General features: G+C 40.5%; 1 protein-coding gene across 2 annotated transcripts in view; it reads right to left on the reverse strand.

Moving 5' to 3' along the window:
* The window catches only part of LOC121190361 (serine/threonine-protein kinase PAK 3), a 29312-nt gene extending 8682 nt beyond the window's left edge, over positions 1-20630 (reverse strand). The window contains exons 1-6 of one of the 2 annotated variants that reach the window (XM_041051022.1): positions 20476-20630; positions 7181-7374; positions 6953-7053; positions 4367-4520; positions 4208-4245; positions 1392-1454 (exon numbers count right to left, since the gene is read on the reverse strand). In XM_041051022.1, the coding sequence (XP_040906956.1) occupies positions 1392-1454; positions 4208-4245; positions 4367-4520; positions 6953-7053; positions 7181-7352 (528 nt within the window). In that variant the 5' untranslated portion in view covers positions 7353-7374; positions 20476-20630. The remainder of the gene's footprint in view (positions 1-1391; positions 1455-4207; positions 4246-4366; positions 4521-6952; positions 7054-7180; positions 7375-20475) is intronic. The other variant, XM_041051023.1, reaches the window with a different exon arrangement.
* Between the last annotated feature and the right edge of the window lie 702 nt (positions 20631-21332).

The raw sequence follows: 21332 nt of genomic DNA on the forward strand, positions 1-21332 counted from the left end.
CTCAAATTTTCCCCCAAATTAAACAAAATTATTATTCTCTCTGTGATGAGTTGTTACCACAGTAAAGAGCCTGCAAACCCCAAACCAGCCATGTGCAGAGTTGGAGTTCTGGCCAGTTGATGTCAAACAGGAGTTTGTCTGTCATACAAGCTCTACTGATGGTGAATTAATTTATAAATCATGTCAATCATACAGTATAACATATTCAGATTATTGTAGATTAAAAAAATGCATCATATTCAGAAACATGTACATCAAAAGAGGCCAGAAAAAGGAGCACATGTGATCAACATAAACAAAATACAGTTAATGTATCGTGATACTATGCTGGAACAGTACATTTCGTGAAAAAAAAAAAAAAAGAATCAGGCTAAATTCTGTTAATAGTGGAGGAAAGCATTATGAGTCAAGTGAGAGCTAAAGAGATAAGCGTTAAAAGAGTGGGGTGCCATTTAGTGCAGTTTATCTGAGGGTTTTTAAGTTGAGGGGGTTGGGTCAGGTGGGCCATGAACCAGTGATGAGAATGAGTTTTTAAGAAGGAACAAACTGCTCATATTTAACTGTGCCACTGGAGAAAACATGCTGCAGCATTGCAGTAATGTGCAATATGGCGATGAACCGTAGAAGTCCTATTGATATGGAAGGTACCTTTTAACCAGCATGATTAATATGCCTCAGCCATATTTATTATGCCTAATGCTCAGCCTTTATTTCCACCACCATCCAAAACTCTGCTAGCCTTGGATCGTCTTCCTCTTATGGAATGGAAACATTTCATCCATTTCCAGTTTTGTCATGCATAAATGAATCAGTGCAGCTTAGCCCTGGTGATTAAAGGGAAAGGGTCTGGCTGAGGGAAAGTCCCAGCCCTTCACTCAGACGTACTGGGCCTCTGACCTGCTCCAAGGAGGGCTGAGCCAAGACTGCAGTGCAGAAATGAGTGTCTGGCTAAATGTAAGCGGTGCCATGTGTTTGTTTTCCAGAGCCATGCGGTAATGTCTACAATGGTGATGAAGTTACAGGCACATAATCGGCAATATGGATCAAACTGTAAGGAATATGAGCTCATACATGCAGTTTGACAGTCATCACAACCCTCTGTGGCATGCGCCCCTGCCCTGCCGTTTCAGACACGGTCCATTCAAAAAAAGATAAAGAGGTGCTCTTGTGGAAGATAATAAATACATTTATGAGATCAAAAACTAATAGAAACCAATCACGCCCCCCATGAAATTTCAATACAGAGAGTGATGACGCCTCTAAAATCAAATATTTGTGTGCATTTTGCATTAGCCAGTTGGCATTATCAAAATTAGGAGATCAGATAGTGGAATTTAGCTTCAAAGCCAATGCAGAGATACATCATGTGGAAAGTAATATGGAGGAGTTACCTTGTCAAATAATGCGCTGCAGGTTCTAAGGCTGACAGGAGGCCCAGATGACAGCAGTCGGTTCTGAATGTGAAGGTTGAAAATGGGAGGTTTTACTCAAAACAAACCCACACAACGTTTAAGAGTAAGTGGACTTCAGGGGAGGAGGTGGGTGGGGGGGGGGGGGAGAGAGGAGGGCAGGGGTCTGCTACTGAGGGATGGACATTAAGTCCACAAATTGTCCTCCTTACACACAGCATGAGGAGAGGACATGATAGAGACAAATCATGCCACCAGAGGACCGTACTTTCACAAACCTAGAACTTGTTTTCCTGTCCACTTTGCAGTTTCTTGTTTGGGTTTTACAGGTTTGTGGTGTTTATGGTTGGGACTTTATCATAACTGTTACTCAGGCAGGAAAATGGTTTCACTGTTGATAAAAGGGGACCAGTTACAGACTGGCTATATAACACATGAAAATGGAGTGGCTGCTCTCATTGATCTGAGTGGATTAATGCTGTTTTCCATTATACTACAAAATTGTATACTACAAATCACACCAAGCTGCTACAGCATAAAAACATCAATACTGACTTGATGTTCCCAACGTTATTAAGTTGTTGTTGATGCATTCTGACTCATTCAGCTTTTCTTCTGTTTACTAAGGCACACATGTATTGTGTGAACAAACTGTGTGAAACATTTCCTAGAACTGTAGCGTCCATACACGTGTGTGACGTTGAGCAGTAATGTCAACAACACACAAGAGATGAAATGTCAAGTGCAATGTGAGGTGAGGCTCACACTCTGATAACCGAACTGTCGATGCTGTGACAGTGTGTAGTTATATGAACAGTGGTGGGCCTGTCTCTGCTGGTTGACAGATGAGTGCTGTGGTCTGACAAACACAGGACCTCCTATTTGTTAGTAGAACTAATATGAAAAGATCAAACATGACTTAACGGATGGTTTAACAGGGGAAACTCGTCACATGTCAAACCAGGACAGAAAGAACCAAGACCAAGTCAATCTGTTGTCTGCTAGAGGCATAGACATTGATTTAACACGTTAGAGTGGACATCAGACGCAGGAAGTGAAGTTTAGATTCTCTTACTGCAGTGCTTGAATTCATAATTCAATTGTGATTTTTTGGTCGGTTGGATTAGGATGCAACACAGTGTCTCTACTGCAGTTACACGCTCATGCTGAGCTAAGGTCAAGGTGAAGTTAGGTCGATCTAAGACATGAACGACTGGCTCAGATGCATGAAGAGGTTAAATAAAAACCAGAGATCTCACACTACTGCAAATAAATAGTCGTCTTTTTTTCCATCGTACTAATGCATTATAGGAAAATGGCTTAAAAGACAAGACAGCAGCAGGATTGACGTGGACTGTAGCAGGTGGTGAGTACAGAAGTGAATCTAAGTTGCTTACAGAAAAAAACACACCAGATCTCAAATGTTTACCTGTTTTACAGGTTAGTACAAGCTGGTGTTGAAAATATTTTGACAGAGAGCATCAGGTAGCTCATGATGAGTTACTGTTTCTCCTGGAAAAAGAGACTGTTTGCCTCTATAGACCAGTTATTGGCAGCTCTCCTGCAGTTTTGCTTGTCTCAGGCAGTGCGGCCCAATCTTAGGATAAAATCTGTGGCATCATAGCCAATAGCTGAGTCACCTCTGCAGCCGTGGACTGCTGTGACAGTCCAAGGCTGAGATGCTCTCAATACCCTCACTGGGCTCGCACAACCTTTTAGACTCACTGCCACACCCGCTTGCCCTTCACTGGGAAAGAGCTCCTTTAAGCAACAGCCCTGCATGAAGTGATCCCAGTGTGGTTTGCCTGGGGCGGCGAATCCCACCGAACAGACTTGGATTCCACTTCTTCACCCGGCTGAGCGTGTACAGGCCAAGGCATTCAAAGCATAGATTACTCTGGCCAAAGCCAGGAATGAGGTCAGCACAGCGGGAGTCCTTCTAGATGCAGTTGAGCCTCCAGTGAAGCCTGTCTATGGGTATTTCAAAATCTGGTTAAGTAGATTGGAAAAATAAACAATGAGCAGCAGTAGCTCTCACGGCAGTCACCGTTTCCGTGCGTGAACTGCAAAAACGGATCGGCATGTATGCAAAAATCAGGGCATTGTGCCGTATAGTCAGAAAAGTAAGCCTCCAGAGGGGAACAGAAACATTTTGCCAATTAGAAGGAGAAGTCTGTGTGAAACAAATGTTCTTGAGAGTAACACAGTCTATCCCAGAAATTCCCAGACAGAGTTAGTGAGAGTAAAGTGAGAAAGATTTACTGCGGTGCAGACGGAGTGGTATAATTGGTTCAAGGCAATGAAATAAAGCCACATAATGTTGGAACTTACCTGTTATATTATTACTCTGTTATATAATTCATAAAGAAATACATTTCCCTCCATATATATATATTACTTGGAGATGAGAGATTTTCCAAAGCAATGAAATATGGCAGAGATGGAGCATGGGTAAGAACCAGAGACTGGGTTGCTTTGTAGTTGTAAAGTTTTTAGTATAATAACCAGACAGTCTAGAGAGGGCAAGATATGCAGTGCAGCAATAAAATGCCTCATAAAAGAGACAGAGGAGCCACCTCCAACAAAAAAGGGGCATGTTTAATTACCAACATCACAATTCTTTTAAAGCTGAGCATTAAATAGTAGTTAGGTCCTATTAACTGGAGTTTACTTTTGTCAGATTAACATTTTATGGTGTTTTTTGGTAACAAATATTCTTAAAAATCCTGAAACATATTATTTAGGCCTAGAAAATAACCAACACCAACCAAAGTAAGTTTAGATATAAAACAACTCACCAGAGTGTTTGCTGCTATGTACCCATGCGCCGACTTGTCTGTAACAAGAAAGAAAACTTTCTTATAGAGGAAGCATACTGGAAATCTTTTTCCTTTGGGTTTATTTGTTTTTTTTTGGTAGCTTTTATTTTATGGTATCAGTATTCTGGTATCGCTTACCTCCAGAGGTGAAGCTCATATATTTCTGGTTGTTGACGGTCTCTTTGGAGTCATAAAACTTTAAGACGTCCAACACGGCCTGTGGGTTCTTCTTCTGCTCCAGCTTGGTGATGTTCGAGGTCTGTAGGAGCCGCGCCCACTGCTCTGGGATACCCTGGACAAATAAACAGAGATCAGATGTCAAACGTTCTAAAGTGAAAGGTGACTTTTAAGATGCAATATGCAAGTTTTGTCTTGAGGAAAGTGTGAGGGTTGTTAATAGTCTTGGACTCACACCCAGAAACTGATGCAGTGTTTCATTCATGTCACCTTTGTTTTAGAAAAACTCAGTGTGCTGAAAAAAAGAACTCTACTGTTCTACAGAAGCAGTGGTGTTAGGGATCAAGGAGCAAATCAACAGTAAAATACAGAATCCTCCCAGGAAACCATGACAGAAGTAAAATGCAGAGTGGTTTGGTTTAAAACTCTCTAAATGAGGTTCTGTGCGTCACAGGCACACAGCTTATCAAATGAACAAGGAGCCATTTGTTACTGATGTCATGGACTCTGTGCTGCACATTTGGAAGTCAAATAGATTAGGATACATGTTGCTTAGTGTAAAGGTGGTTTTAGGGAGAAATGATGATCAGTCTCTGTGCTCACCGGCTGTTTTTGAAATTAAATAAGAGAACACTTCTGAGTTAAAGATTAGTCCTGAACCTGTTTAAAATTCATGCTTTTCCTTATTATTATGGTTTTTACTAACAAATTAAATTCACACTGAAGTACACAGTTTTTATAGTTTTCATTAAAGATGATCTCCTCAAGGGTAACTGATTATCATAAACAAGGTGTGGAAAGCAATATCATGAACACTTGTACAATATAATGCACCTACTCTGCAACAGCCCCCCTCAGAATAGAGTAAGAACTGTATGTAATACAATATAGTGAACCATCACCCGTGACCAGGGCCTCAAATTAAAAACAATACAGTGGGTACGGAAAGTATTCAGACCCCCTTAAATTTTTCACTCTTTGTTATATTGCAGCCATTTGCTAAAATCATTTAAGTTAATTTTTTTCTTCATTGATGTACACACAGCACCCCATATTGACAGAGAAAATGAAATTGTTGAAATTTTTTATTTTATTTTATATTTATTTATTTAAAAAAGAAAAACTGAAATATCACACGGCCATAAGTATTCAGACCCTTTTCTGTGACCCTCATATATTTAACTCAGGTGCTGGACATTTCTTCTGATGATCCTTGAGATGGTTCTACACCTTCATTGGTGTCCAGCTGTGTTTGATTATACTGATTGGACTTGATTAGGAAGGCCACACACCTGTCTATATAAGACCTTACAGCTCACAGTGCATGTCAGAGCAAATGAGAATCATGAGGTCAAAGGAGCTGCGTGAAGAGCTCAGAGACAGAATTGTGGCAAAGCACAGATCTGGCCAAGGTTACAAAAAAAGTTCTGCTGCACTTGAGGTTCCTAAGAGCACAGTGGCCTCCATAATCCTTAAATGGAAGACATTTGGGACGACCAGAACCCTTCCTAGAGCTGGCCAAACTGAGCAATCTGTTTTTCAGCTGCAGGGACAGGACGACTGGTTGCAATCGATGGACAGACGAATGCGGCCAAGTACAGGGACTTTTTCTGGATGAAAACCTTCTCCAGAGTGCTCAGGACCTCAGACTGGGCTGAAGGTTTACCTTCCAACAAGACAATAACCCTAAGCACACAGCTAAAATAACAATGACAACTCCGTGACTGTTCTTGAATGGCCCAGCCATAGCCCTGACTTAAACCCAATTGAGCACCTCTGGAGAGACCTGAAAATGGCTGTCTACCAATGTTCACCATCCAACCTGACAGAACTGAAGTGATATTTCAGTTTTTCTTTTTTAATAAATCTGCAAAAATGTCAACAATTTCATGTTTCTCTGTCAATATGGGGTGCTGTGTTTACATTAATGAGGAAAAAAAATGAACTTAAATAATTTTAGCAAATGGCTGCAATATAACAAAGAGTGAAAAATTTAAGGGGGTCTGAATACTTTCCGTACCCACTATACATGTATAAAACTATATGACAAGTTTTATATGTTTTGCACAGGGGCTATTGCATTAAATGTATCTGGTTAGAGTGACTGATGATTGGGGTTGGTATAAACAAGAAAGTTGAAACACTTCCAGTCCTTCTCTATGAATAACAGCCAAAAAGACTGGATCAAGTTTAATGTGAAGAATATCAAACAGAGAAAATAAAAGAATAAAGAAATACTGTGTCATGGTATTGTTTATCCAGACTTGTGCAAGAATAAAACATCTACTGCAAACTGAAACTGCAGCTAAAGTGTAATTTACCAGTGCAGGTTTTACCTGATAGGGTGGATAGAGTGATTGTCATTCAAGTCACTTGTATTACCAACTTTGTGTGTGTGTGTGTGTGTGTGTGTGTGTGTGTGACTATCACCTCAGGGAACTGTGATTCTAGAAACGTGTGCCTTGGTTTTTGCCATGGGAGGAGAAATTTAGAAGCACATCGGTCCCGTGTTTATATGCCTGGTTGTCAGGTGTAAGAGATACTCACCGTGAATTCTCCTGTTACAGCATCAAAGCCAACATGAATGGTGTGTTCAAAGTCTGAGGGTAGGGATATCTCAGGACGTTCCTTCTCCTTCTTCTTATTTGCTAAAGGACACAAACAAAAACTAATTACGGGCCGATTTCTAAAATCTTTAAACACAACACAGTAAACTAGCAAATTACAAGTGAATCAGTCCAAGTGTAAAGAAATGACATGGAGATGGATACTCACTCTTGTCTCCCCCGGGGAAGATGGAGCGCAGGCGAACCTTCTTGTTTTTCTCTTCAGGAGCCATTGGAAGCGGTTTAGAGGCGTGATTCACTGATGAAGAGTCTCGGGAACTACTGTTCATTCTCAAGGGGGGGGCTGGTGGTTTCTCTTCAATATCGACACTATCAGACATCTTTAGTGGCACTCACAATGTCCTGTGAGAGAGAAAGAGAGAGATGCAGAAGTTCAGCGTTCAGTAAAAAGTCTGATTATTGATGGGCAAGGACAACGAAAGGCGAGGTTTTAAGCAAGGTCTTTTTGATTTTTAATTTTTTAAATGTTTTAGTCAACATTAGGGACAGCCTCAAAATGCACAATCTATAACTATGAGCTAATCTATTGAAGGTTAAAAAAAATAGTGTGAGATTGTTTGTTCAGAATCTCCCAAAGCCTGAGGTAATGTGTTCAAATTGCTTGTTTTCCCTGACCAACGGTCAAAAACCCTAGGATATTAAATCTACAATGATATAACACAGAGAAACGCAAGCAGGAACTGGTGAAATTTTATTTGTTCTTTGACTCAATAAAAATCTGCTACTTGATAAAAGTGTGACAATAATCAGTTTTGGTCACAGAAAATGGATAAAGGTGGGCAGAGAAGGAGGTGAATGTCTTTTTCTCTCCGTCTGGTTTCTGAAGCAGCAGAACTGGAGGAAGGTGAATGTGTCGAAGCCATATCAAAACTTGATAACTGCATTCAGACAGATCTAACACTTACAGAAGACTCTTGGTTATAGTTTCCAAAGTTCTGCATTTTCAGAGCTTTGGCCTATTTTAGCATCGTAACATGAAGAATCCTGACACTGGCTGCAGGTCTGAAAAACTCTCAGTTCTTTGCCAACACATCAGACACTTTGAACCGCAGATTTAGAAGTAGACACAACTCCTGAAATTATCGATGTGATGTTCTAAAATAAAAAAGGAAAGGAAAAAAAAAAGAAAAATCTATATACAAAATCCCTTTGCTATTTGAATTGGGGTTGTTTAGAATAGAGGTGGAGTCTGATGTCCAGTGGGTCTGTTCAGCTGCAAAAACAGTGACCAGGAGTTGATTCTAAAAGAAACTGGCAAGAGTAAATGTTCCCATCACTCATCCTCTCATCTTCTATCTCCCCATCCCACTAACATCTCAGACTCCTTCATTGCCTCACCCCCGAGGCCAAGCCCATCATGTGATGTGCAGCACAACCGTCCCAGAAAGCGGGCCATCCAGGCCGCCCCCTTAGTGTAGACCTACATTAGCAAACAAAGAGCCTTCCTCGGCTCTTACACAGCACACACTGCCTCTGACAAATTACACATGTGCCTTCTTCACAGTGGCCTTTACAATTTTACATAACCATTGCCCTGCACAAGACAAGATCTGGTTGGTTACACCCTACTCTTTGTTAACTTCCCAAAAGAGCTGGTTCTGAATGAAGGAATTAGATTAGCAGAAAGATGTAATACGATAAGAAGCCATGATTTAATCAGATATGTCTACAGTAACAGCATTATCACTCAAGACCTCTGTGCTTTCCCTTCTGCTGCCTCAAATCCTGAAAAAGAAGCTTGTCCTTTCGTGACACATGTTTGTCAGTTATGTGTAATTTCCTCATGAACCTGTTTGAACAGGACAACCGGCATCAATACTCAGAATCTCTCAGAATGCCTTCATTGTCTTTACAACTCTGCAGTGACTCCAAGACTGTATCAAGTCTTGAATATCAAACACTGGTCAAAGATAAAATATTACCAACATAATCTTGGTGTTTTTCTTGTTAACTATCTCATTGTGTGATGAGAATAAGGAGAATGTTTGTTTGGGAAACAAAGGGAGTTTATTACAGAAAATGTATTGATAAACTATTCCATAATCACTGCAGGAAATTATTTGTTAGATAGCAGCCCGTACAGTGCTGTCCTTCAGTATCAGAGCTTGCTGTAGATGAATTTTCATGTCTTATCTGAGTCAAGATGCAGCAAATGGTGGACACAAGCTATACACTGAGCAGAGAGTGGCATAAACAGTGAAGTGTGTTTCCAGCCTCTTTTTCAGTCTGAGATTATAACAGTTGTACCCATGGGAAACAACTGATGTAATCCTTCCTGAGAAAGATTTATAAAAAGGTGAGTCACTCCTGACAGATTAAATATAAATATACTAATAAAAGTTACATGTTAATCCATCTTAACTGAAGGGCACAGACTATTTTTGTATAACCAGACAGATGCAGAGAAACACCTTTTGGTATTAATGTACTAATTTATTTTTAAGTTTGTTTCCCTGGTGTATTATCAGGATCTTATCTTATATGCAGGTGGTAGGGGGTTAGCCTGCAGGCAGTTTCTACTGTGCTGGATGAGTTCCAGGTAAGAGTCCAGCTAACTGCAAAAAAAAACAAAAAACAGGTTTTCTTAGCTTGGAGGTTAGGCGTGTCAGTAACAACAAAACCTGGTAGAACTCTGTTGTTTACAAAGGAATGTCACAATGTTGACATGTTAAAGCAACAGGGAGTTGCTGACAACATCGCTATTGTAACACCTGAGGGGGAAAAACCAACGGGAAGTTGTGAAGGTAACACGGAAGACATGGTAAGAATTTGTGGGAAGCTTTAGAGCCACTTGACAAAATGAGCCCAAATGTAGTTAAAGGGTCACAGAGTTTACTTATCTATATGGCTTAAGTGAGGAAATTCTGTATAGAGCTGACCATTTGAGCAAGAGTCGACCTTTCCATTTTCACCATGCAGTCAGACAATGGCTTCAAAATGCTTTTTAAGGGTTCATTTAAAATGCCACTTATTGATCGAGGCTACGGGATCAACAAACTAACACTGAAATAAAATTTAACCTTTATTAGCTGATTCACTGTCGCTCGCAGCACATCACATCTTAAAAACTAAACTAGGTAAACTTTGCATATTTTTGTCTTTTACAAATAAAAAATATATATTCATGTACTCAGAAATCACGGCAGATTATTGACTGAGAGAAAGACAATAACTGTGGCAGTTTCAGCTTTTGAACTGCATTAAAAAGCATTCAAATGTTGCGCATATCCACCTTATCTAGAGTTCATTACAAAGACACATACAAGTTGTTCTGTCCTGCTGAGACTAATGCAGCTGTGACTGATGCCTCTGTTAATCCATTAACATAATCTCGTGAACACATCGTTGCCAGCTACACTTTGTCATACAGCTTTCATAGTCATGCACAGAAGGGGATTCACTAACGTGCACATGGCACAAGCAAGATCTGACAACAGTAACTGGGATCTAATCAATCAGGTCACTATCTGGTCAGCGGTGCAGTGGAAAAAAAAATCAATGGCTGCAACATCTAATAATGATGAGGTGACAGGAGCTTTTCAATCCTTTTGAATATAAAATTGATATTTTGAATTGAGGCTTCTCGGATGTTTTGTACTGTACTCCTTTGCTTGATCAATTCTCATGTCCTCCTTGGGAGCATGCGATACAGAATACACTTACATAAAACAGTGAAGGTATAGTGCATGCTCAGAAATACGATAATTTCAGTGAACAACTGCAATCGCAGAGCAGTGTGACTGAACGATGTAGCCGAAACGCTCTTCAGCGTCTGTGGTCATTTCTGTATCGGGCAACAGTGAGAATCTGAAAATTAGGAACAGGAACTCACAACGAACCGAATGATTTTATTTATTGTAAATCACACATTCTGGTCCTCACTGCTGTGTGGCTATTCAGCTAATCACCTGACTGTTGGCCGCTGAGCGGTCAGACGGCTAAAGATGGCAGATTCATGGAGGCCCAGACATTACTGATTCTTCACTCACATAAAACACTGACCTATTTACTGTGCAGACTGACAGGCAGGCAAGCAGTCAGTGAGTGCACTGTCCCTGAAACAAGCAGCTCCTATTTCTGAAACACACATAGGCCAGTCTCTCAACATCATCAATCAACTCTACGTCTGCCTGATACTGAAGATAGTCTGAAGTCTTATACGAGGCTCAACTACTCCAGCAGACAAGGAAGAAAAGAGACCAATTTCTGTCATTCATGAGCTGCTTCTTTTTTTTATAGAGTTAAAATGCAAACTAGAAAAACTGCAGCTGCAACACTGATCCAAAAGATGCTAATTTGTGAGAAATCACAGTCCCACATTTTCTGCTCAGCTTGCTTGGGTATGGGATGTGACATCTTGACAGTGATATAAAAATGTTCAAGTGTCTAAAAAACACACAGGACCACCACAGACACACCAGCTGAACTCAGATATTACTGGGGATGTTTTCACATTTCTCTTCCATAAAATATTAATCTATCCACGAAGAGCAGGCATTTTCTCTTCTCTTTCAAACATTAATGCTGAATTTGAATGGCTAACACAGGAAGAGACTCTAATCTTGAGCCCATGGCGGCCCAGTAATGGCCCCCGCAGTGGGGGGAGGGCTCCATAAGCCTGGCTCTTCATGCCCCTGATTAGGACACGCTCTCTGTTTGACTTGGCTTTAGCTTTGGCTGTGCTTCTTTGAAGGATGCTGATTACTTGGATGGGATGGACAGCTAGAGGACATTCAAAGGATAGGGGGGGTGGGCACTCCATAGCCACAGTTTACCATTGTTACCTTCTTTATCTTGGTTTCACTGACCACTGTAGAGTGTTTGTATGAACACTGAGACAGAAAGGCAAGACCAGTTGACTTGAAAGCCATTATATAACACAAACACAACACAGCAACACGAAGAAAACCTGAAAATCACAGACACCTCACCCAGGCCTTAAAGCACTGGAGGCTGACAACACACAGATGTCAACATGTTACTGCACGAACACTCCTCTCTCACATGGCTGGCCTCTCAAGGTCAGAATAAAACACACAAAGCCACAGTGTAGATGCCATGTTATGCCATCCCCCTTTTAATTTCAAATGGAGGGAGAGGAGGGAGGAGGAGTTTTGGTGTTCAATTCTGTTAAAAAAAGGGCTTTGAAACGGGACATGAGTAGAATTTATGGTCACAAGATCAAAACCTCATGTGGTCAAACATGCCACAGCATCCTCAAGGAAATGACCCGATCTCCTCTCAGTTCTTATTGTTTGTAAAAATACCCAAATTAAATATAAGGCAAAAGGGACTTTTTGAGTGTAGTGTAGCATCATTTGACTACACAGACACGTGATGATGATTATGTTATTATACAGACATTTTGAAACATTTTTTTGGAGATTCATTACTCCTGTGGGCCTTTGATCCCACTCTGGCATGTACCACAGTTTACATCCAGCCATGGATCTGGACTTAATATTTACATTAAAAAAAAAAAAAAAAAAAAGATCATTACCCTAAATATGATCACTTTCTTGCCAGGAGGTGAGATGGGAAGATCAATAAAAGATCTACTTCACACATTATATCTTGTTTAATGTGCAATGTGTTGCAATTTCAGTTTTTGCACTGATAAAGTCAACACAGATTGTGTCAGTATTAGAAATCCAGGTGACCATATCTGAGAAAAATAGCTGTTTGATACTTAAACCGCAGATTAGTGTGTAACAGAGCTTCTGACGTGATTGCATTAAGTATGACCAACACACAACACTCACACTGAACCTGGAATTTCCAAAACATCTAAATACTGACCACTGTAGCATTCAGTTGATGATTGTGACTGTGGTTACTGTGCTATTAAAAAAAATTCTGCCATAACAGCTTTTTGTGTGATGAGGCTCCTCCTCTTTGGTTTGGTCCCCCTCCTGCAAAACTCAGTGACTCTACTTTGCATACAGCTGCTAACGTTTGGTTCATGAAAGGGACAAGTCATAACTACCTCAGTTTTCTTATTACAGGTAACAAATGAAACAGGGGTGTGTAAGTTTATTATCAACAAAACTTACAAGCATACATCTTGCTGAGTTCAATGAAAGTACAATAAAAAAAACTGTTGTACAATTATGCAACAGTTTAATATGTTTAATAAACACCTATACACAGGGTAACAGTTAATATTAGCTCAATAACATATTAATGATGCTTGAACATGAGCAACAGCTTCATTTCATATTCATAAATATTGATTCAGTCGCTGTCACCTTTCATAAAGTGCGTAATCGTTTCTTTTATCGTTTCCTAATTGCCTCACAGCAGTGGAATTGTGTTTCATTACTGAACGGACAAAAAAAAATCAAAATCAAACTTTTTCCTCCAACTTCTATTTTTAACCGATACACATGGCTCCGGGGAAAAGCCATGAAAATGTTGAACATGAACATCTTTCAATCGTGTCGGTATAAAAGGCTTATACCCGTTCATAATACGCCAACTAGAGCATGATTACACAATATCAAAGGCAAACCTAAATGGATGCAATAGTTGCTCTTCCATGTTAAATGTCCATTCACACTGACCCATTAGATTCCTTGTAGATCTAAAAAACTATCAGTTCACATACAGTATATTGTCCCAGTTTATTTTTACTAAGACTAAACCTGACAGTAAACACCTTAACTTATTCAATCAATCATTAGGATGTCATCCAGCCCTATTTTACACACAGCACAGAGCATAAACATTTCTAACCGGTAACCATCAGACACCACCCAGATATCTGTGTCCGATCTTTCTGGATTGTAAAGAAAACTCTAGATAACCCGGCATTTTTTTATTTTATTTTTTTTTACCTTCTATGCTTATTATATTGTGTATCACTGTTCTATTTCATGCAATGAAACTGGGTCAAACAGCAGTTACAAAACTTGAAATTTCTATTGTTGTTATAAAGGTGAAAGATAAATTAAGGTCCTAAATCCACCACATTTTTCAGCTGGCACAGTTTGAGTTGAGATGTTTTTTTTGTTTGTTTTTTCCTCCTATCCACTTTGAAATTACACATTATTTTCTGATCCAATCCTCATTTCATTTAAATTAGATGACTCCAATGCACCTTTTGTTTGGCTATTGAAATTCAACATTGATCTTATCCACTGCTAATCAAGCAACACTAATGAGATTGAAAAAGCATGGTGATAAAAACAAAGCCTTATTTTCTCTTCAGTGGCTCACACAAATCACTCTCTCAGATTCAAAGGATTCAGTGGTCTAACCACACAATATCTCCCTGGGTGACTTATTATTAAGTAACCCTCTGCTCTCAGGGTGTGCGATAACATTCCTCATATTCAAAACAAAGCAAAAAAAGGAAGGTTTGTCCACCCTCAAGATCCATTTATTCCCCACAGACTACAATCCACCATGACTCTCATTTTTACCAGGCATCATCCTTTCCCAAACTCCCCTGCTGTGAGGGCTCGGGAGCTCGCTGTGTCATTTAATATTTAGTTCTGGTAAGCCCGGCCCAGTGCTGCTCTCTCGTATAAGACAAACACTTATTTTTCCTCCCTCATGTCTTAAACCTGTCACATTAGCTTTCTCATTTTCAACAGATGTTTGCATCAAAGCCTCACAATAAGAGTTTTGGTAAGTGTTTTCCAGGGTAATTTAATTAACTGTGTGCACACTTTCTTTTTTAATGATGACATGTCTGCAGCAAAAGTAAACAAGAGGCCCATTAAATTAAAAGCAAGAAATAACACGATAGAACAGTCACAGCTGACATAACTGCTGTGCACCATGTTCTGGCTCATCCTCTCTGGATGAGCTACCAGTGGAATAAAAGTGCTTTAAAGTGAAGCAGTTTACTCTGTCAGGTGGGGAGTTTCTATTTTTTAAAAAAGGACAACCAGGAGCGTAAGTGTGCTTAAAAATATGGTAGCTCATTCTGTCAAGTGGACAAAAGCTATTGATAAAATTAGATACAATATTTTTAAGCTAATTTATGTGGCTGGTTGTCTGGTTTGAGACAAGGCTTGATTTTATTCCAAGCACATTTCTATAACTGGTAGTTTATTCTGATGGGTATTTCCTGCCTGACAGAGCCAATTTATTGTGCTTGTACATTATGAGAGCTTTTATATTCTTTAGACAGATTAAAGCTGCCTTATTTTCAAGCACATTTGATAGTTCATCTTGAAATATGAAACATTTTGATGTATTTTTGCACTAAGGTATTGGTATTCTCTCAGGTCTAAAATAGAGACACAAGATAGATGCAGAAGTCTGTGGTTGCTCTTGGCTTAGTCCACTGGGTTTTGTCACCAACTCAACAGCTTTAACACCTTTTTATGGTATGTTGTCTTTATTTAGTGGAGACGTCCAGGAAACAGAAGGAAAATCGACCCTGCAATTATAAAGACACTGCAATTATAAACGCCACAGGAATGTCTAAAACCTTCAGCATGTCTCACACTTTTCATATTCCAAGTAACCCTTACAGTTAATGTAATCTATGAACACATGAATAGAATGAATACACTATAAGTAACGAGCTAAGAAACACAAAGGCTTTCAAAATGACCAGCAAGAGATGCTAATGGCTCCCTGTGGTTGATATGACTGACTCGTTCTCAGGTGTCCTTTGATATTTGGAAGCATCTCTGAGTTTCCTTGAACTTGCAAGAGGACTTGTCAGTGATCAGACAGACCTACAAGGTTTGGTTTCATATTTATCAAAGAATGAGCAAAACCTACTACAATTAACTCTTGAACCAAGCCTTACTTTGCCGACTCACTCCATTTGAGTTGGGACTGTCTTTTGCCCTGAACTTCTCCATGACCACTAAAGATGTGAAACGCAGGTGAGGCAGCTCATCTTGTGTTGTCTGCTTTCAAGGTACCAAAGTGTGTTTTTCTGCATTAGTGTGGCATGGGTGGGCATGTTTGAGTGCCAGCTGGAGGCAGAGAGGGGAGTGGATTCCCTCCTGCCATGCCAGCTGGTGCACCTTCTCTGAGTCAAATTGAAAGGGTTAAAACGCACCCAATGCAAGGGAAGATGGCAAAACAGCATGAGGCTATGTATATGTTGTCACACTCTATGTAATTTTCTCCAGCAGTGCACACATATATGCAAGGTCAGTTAATATATTATTTCATAAAGTATAAAACCTAATTTGTGCTTCTCCACAGCCATGTCTCTGTATCTAAAAAGCCAGGCTCGGTGGCATGTTCCACAGTTATAGTGCACATAGTATAGTCTTACTAATCTCTCATTATTACTACTGGCCATGCATTTAATTTTAATAACCTCTGCCCCACTACGCTCATATAGCTGCATTATGACTTTGCATAGATAAACGCTACTGTGAGACTAATAGTTGTGTAAATATTTGTCAACAGCAACGAGCTGAGAAAAGACACTGAATTCTGAGTTACTTGGAGATGAAACAACAGTGTGTCAGCGGCGCCGTGGATGATCTTCCGTTCACAGGTGTTATTTATTTGTGACAGATGAGTAATTTCCTTTTTAACATGGAGTTACAAAACCTGGCACATGTGGTTATGACGACAGCTTTTCTATAACTTTGAATCAGAACTGTGCCTGGGTTTTTCTTCAGTCCTCCAACTTCTTTTTTTTTTTTTTTTTACCCATTGAGTATCTTTGATATATAATCATTCTCTTCAGCATTCAGCCCCCCTTACAGTTTAATATGGATACTGCTGCTGTGACTTATGTGAAGTTCTAACCTCAGGAAATAGAGAGCATACAAATACAGAATAGAAATCCATCATGAGAAGGCTGAAATATGAATTTTATAACAGTTTAAGCAATTATTTTTTCAGAACAGATGAAACGGTCACCTTGTAAACACATCTGAGGTCATCGGCAGTCTTTTCACTCTCTGAAACATGTAATATTCTGCAGCCTGTTCATCTTCAAACAAATTCAAGTTCAGATGCCCCTCTGCAACTCTCTGCAAACTCTTGACCCAGTGAAACTTGTTAATCTCTTAAACCCCCTGAACCCTTTCCTCCTCTGCAACATTTCATCCTTTTATTCTCCGCAGTCTCTATCCATCTGGAATGTCTTCGCACATCATCTTACAGTAAAGGCTTTAACACCTCTTACTTTCTGGAATCTCAAATCCTCCCAAGACATTTCTCTGACTATCTTGAAGTCGTATTTGTAATCTGAGTTTGATACATCAGAAACTGTACAAGTCGCACAAGTACCGTCTGCGTTTCTATGAGACGACAGATGAACACACACACACAGACACACAGACAAGCAACCCTATTCTAAGTAGCAACAGACATCAAGTAGGGAGATTACGGAGGGAGCTGTGTCAATGTGTCAGTGTGTGAGTGTTTCCTCTGTCTCGCTCTCTCTCCCTGTCTCTCTCCATCCATCTCTCTCACTTACTCCCCCTCCCCTTTCTAAGACAAAATGGCCAGATGGCTTCCAATCCTACATGCTAATCCACAACACACAGACTGTAGCTTTGACACACCTACCACAAGACTACTGCTCCACTCTAAAGAGCTATGCCCTTAAATGCGCGCACACACACAAAACACACACACACACACACACACACAAAAACACCCCGCACAAGACCACTACACATTTATAAACTGTCAACAAGAGTCCTGAACGATAACTCCACTTAACAATAGCAACATAACTCACCCAAACTAAGTCCTCAACAGATGGAGGCCAACTTGCATGTGTTGTGTGTGTGTGTCCTACTATCATATTTCAGCCAGCCCAGTTAGCAGGCTACAAGCCAAGATGAGGTCTTGTGTCTACTGCTTTTGTTAGCTGAGGTGAGGTAAGAGAAGCTGTGTGTGTTGGGTTACACCGGCCAACGGAAAACATGGGGAAGCCCAGGACGGCCCACTAATACACAAGGAGACAAACGGGCAGACACACTTAAAAAAGAAATGTTTTACATTGTTCCAGTGCACAAATGAAGTGCTGCTTTCATCATTTGTCCTCCCTGGCTGAGTTAAATAAAGGTGCAGGACAATTTATGATCATATGTGGTGCCAGATTAGATATTTACTGTCTGTGTTTTGGTCTGGGCAGACAATAAATAAAATAAAGGAAAATTGAACATCTACTAGTACATTTATCCAAGTGCCTAAGAGATAAGGAGATCTAGCTAAGCTCCTCAACAATATCTTTAGTATTGTGAAACTGCAAAAACTAGAATAAAATCATTGTTTAAGTAAAATGTAGAAGAGAAAGTCATATTACAGTGCATACAAAAAAGATACCATAAAAAAATCTCAGTGTGCATTAACTTCTTGTTTCCCTCCCTTCACTCTCTGCAAGGCCATTATATTTAATGCTAGTTGTTCAATCAAACTATATGTATAACTTATTAGAATAAAAGTAATGGTATTTTTAGTTAGTCGATCATGAGGATCAGTTGTGAAAACATTTGCATCAAAGCTAAGCCACAATAAACCTGCATTTTGCCTGCAGAAAACATGTTTACAGTATAAACGGTAAACTGAAAGGTGCAGTTTTACTTTTATTTTTAGGAATACAGAATACACAGGTCTATAAGACCAGTCACATCATCACATTTTGACTAGCGGCAGCTTCTGTCTGTGTTTTGTCTTTGCACACATAAAATTTTCATGAGGTGCATGTAGCCTGTGCAGAGACAATAGCCTATACAGGTATGAATACTTTCAACTGATGGTAAGCAGCCCAGCGCAAACCCACACAAAATACATAGCTTATAATCGTCTATATGCCTGCAACAGACCTGTGAAAATAGCGTTGTATATTTATATGTATAATGCATGTGGCTTGCGGAGCTTAGCGTCTAAGGCCCAGAGCGGAGACCAATTATCCAGCAACAGTTTCACAGATCAGTTAAGCAACAGGATGAACAAATGCCAAACACTTCTACTCTAATGGTGTATCACAGCATTTATTGTCTCTCTGCCTTCTGATTGTGACACTGTATTAGATTACTACTGTAGACCTGGTGTCTTTTCTGCCAGGAGCGGCGGTGCTGTTTAAAGTGCTGTACAAGCACAAACTATTTTATGCACTGACAAAATTCCCAATGAGTTTTAAGTCAGATCATCGAATCACGTTCTCAAACTGAAAAATGACAAAGGAGTGGCCATGGTGGTGGTGATTAGGGACAATTTAGCCACTTAATATTTCCATGCAATACGATAGCAGTAGACACAGTATAAACCCTTGGATGAACACAGTGAAACAAGAATGGAGCGTGGTCATGGTGTTGGATGTCTGGACAGATAGATTAGTGGTGAACAGAAGAGCATGTATCCATATCAATATAGCAGGCCAATGTTGGAAGGGAGTAGCACCTTCAGTATCCCATCCCCCAATTCACCCTCCCTCGATCACTGACATGACTCCCTAACATCCCTCTTTCACACGACAGCCAGACAACAGGTCTCCCATCAGGCCCTGCTTCTCACAAACCGGAGGATGACTGCGCTTCCTGGGAGAGGAATCTCTCACTCCCTCTACGTTGTTTCTGACACCACAATCTGAACGAGCAGAGGTGGATGGGGAGACACACATTCAGCTCGAACTGTAGCCAGTCCTTCCATCCTCCTCCTCCACCACCGACGGCTGTGGAAGAATCCGAGGCAGAATAGCTCAGCTTCCACAGGACCGGCCCCCACCCCCACTCCCCAATGAAGTCAGGTGACCAGATGTTGTATATCTCCCTGTCACTACAGCCGCCATGAAACCGCTACACACATCCATGTTAAAGCCATGAGACAGAGGCACGTCTGCTGTGTGCGTGTGATCACTGAGGGACAGAAATGGAAACAAAAGCCATTTCTTCATGAAACCCTCCCTAAAAAGACCATAAGGGAGGCAGTGCAGAGGTAACAAAAGAACATCCATCAGCATATTAACCATCCATCACCCCCACCCCATCCACAGCATATACAGCTCAGATCCATCCGTCAGCCTCGGGTCTACAGACCCAAAATAGCATTGCTTCTTTTTTGTTCCAGTGTTGCCACTGCAGCTGCTGCATTTCTCCAGGACTGACACACACACACACACATACGCACACATACACATACACACACAAGGCCTGTTCAAACGCCACCATTGATTCTAACACCTCCCCATCAATAAAGATGCTATTTGTGAGGCACAAGGGAGTGCATACTGAGATGATGTGATGCAGAGGGGGGTATATGAATGTACGAAACATGTCCAGCCCAACTGATGCAGGCATCCATTTCCATCTCGCCCTCACGGACAGACTGCTGATGAAACAGCTGCCTCCTTAGCAGGACAGAATGCAGAATGGAAGAAGAAAAAAAAAAGGCTACAAAGCACCCCTACATACACAGCCTCCCCCTCCTCCTCCTCTCTTCTCCTCCCTCCTCTGCCTTCCCCCTCCACATCCCCTATTGCATACACAGAGAGGGAATTACCTGAAATATGTCTTCACATTCTCTTGCTCAGCGTTTCGCCTTTGGGCCTGGAGCTGTGGTAGATTCATCGTCAACCATACAGTCCTAGTGACAGTTTAAAGGCAGGATTGCCATTCTCTTGTCAGACCAGTTCCTGACCCTAAAAGCAAGCTTGTTCGGCAGGCTGGATGCTTCACTGGCTGCTCACTGTTCCCTAGCCCATGATGTCATCCACCCGGCTTTGCCCATTGGATGAGAGGCTGAATATTAATGCAGGCAGCAGGTCTGGGGGAGGAGGAAGCCAACAGCCAGACGGGGTTGGTTTTCTGTTTGACAGACCCAACCTGCTGAGTGAGACGCCCAGAAGGGAGGAATTATGTGTCCTGTTCAAGAGCTTTTCTTCTGCAGACTTGTAAGGCAGTGGTCTAATGTTGTTATAACACTTAATACATCAGGGAGGCTGGAAAAACTGCAAATTTAACAAGAAAAGGTTTAGCAAAAATGGGTCTTTTATGTGAAAATTTTGTGCTGACAAAGCAGTGTTTCATGCACTGGTTCTTCTAAAAAAAAGTTATGGTTTTACTGTGTATAGCCCGCATGAAAGAAAACAGAACATAAGCAAGTGTAAATAGTAAAAATATAATAAAATATACTAATAATTTGATACAAAAGCCCTAAAGCCCTGAGTTCAAAAGCAGTTCAAAAGCAGCTGTTATTTAACTGTAATGCTACATTTTTACCCCTGTGAGAAGTTTTGTCTGTTTGACAAAAGTGCAAGTGTTGTAAATTAAGTTTCTGGTAAAATGTTTCACTGAACGATTTGTATGGATCTCATTGCAAGAGATCCTTATTCTTTGTTTTTGTTGTTGTTGTTGTTG

The sequence above is a fragment of the Toxotes jaculatrix genome, chromosome 12 (genome assembly GCF_017976425.1).
Source record: "Toxotes jaculatrix isolate fToxJac2 chromosome 12, fToxJac2.pri, whole genome shotgun sequence".
Lineage (NCBI taxonomy): Eukaryota > Metazoa > Chordata > Actinopteri > Toxotidae > Toxotes > Toxotes jaculatrix.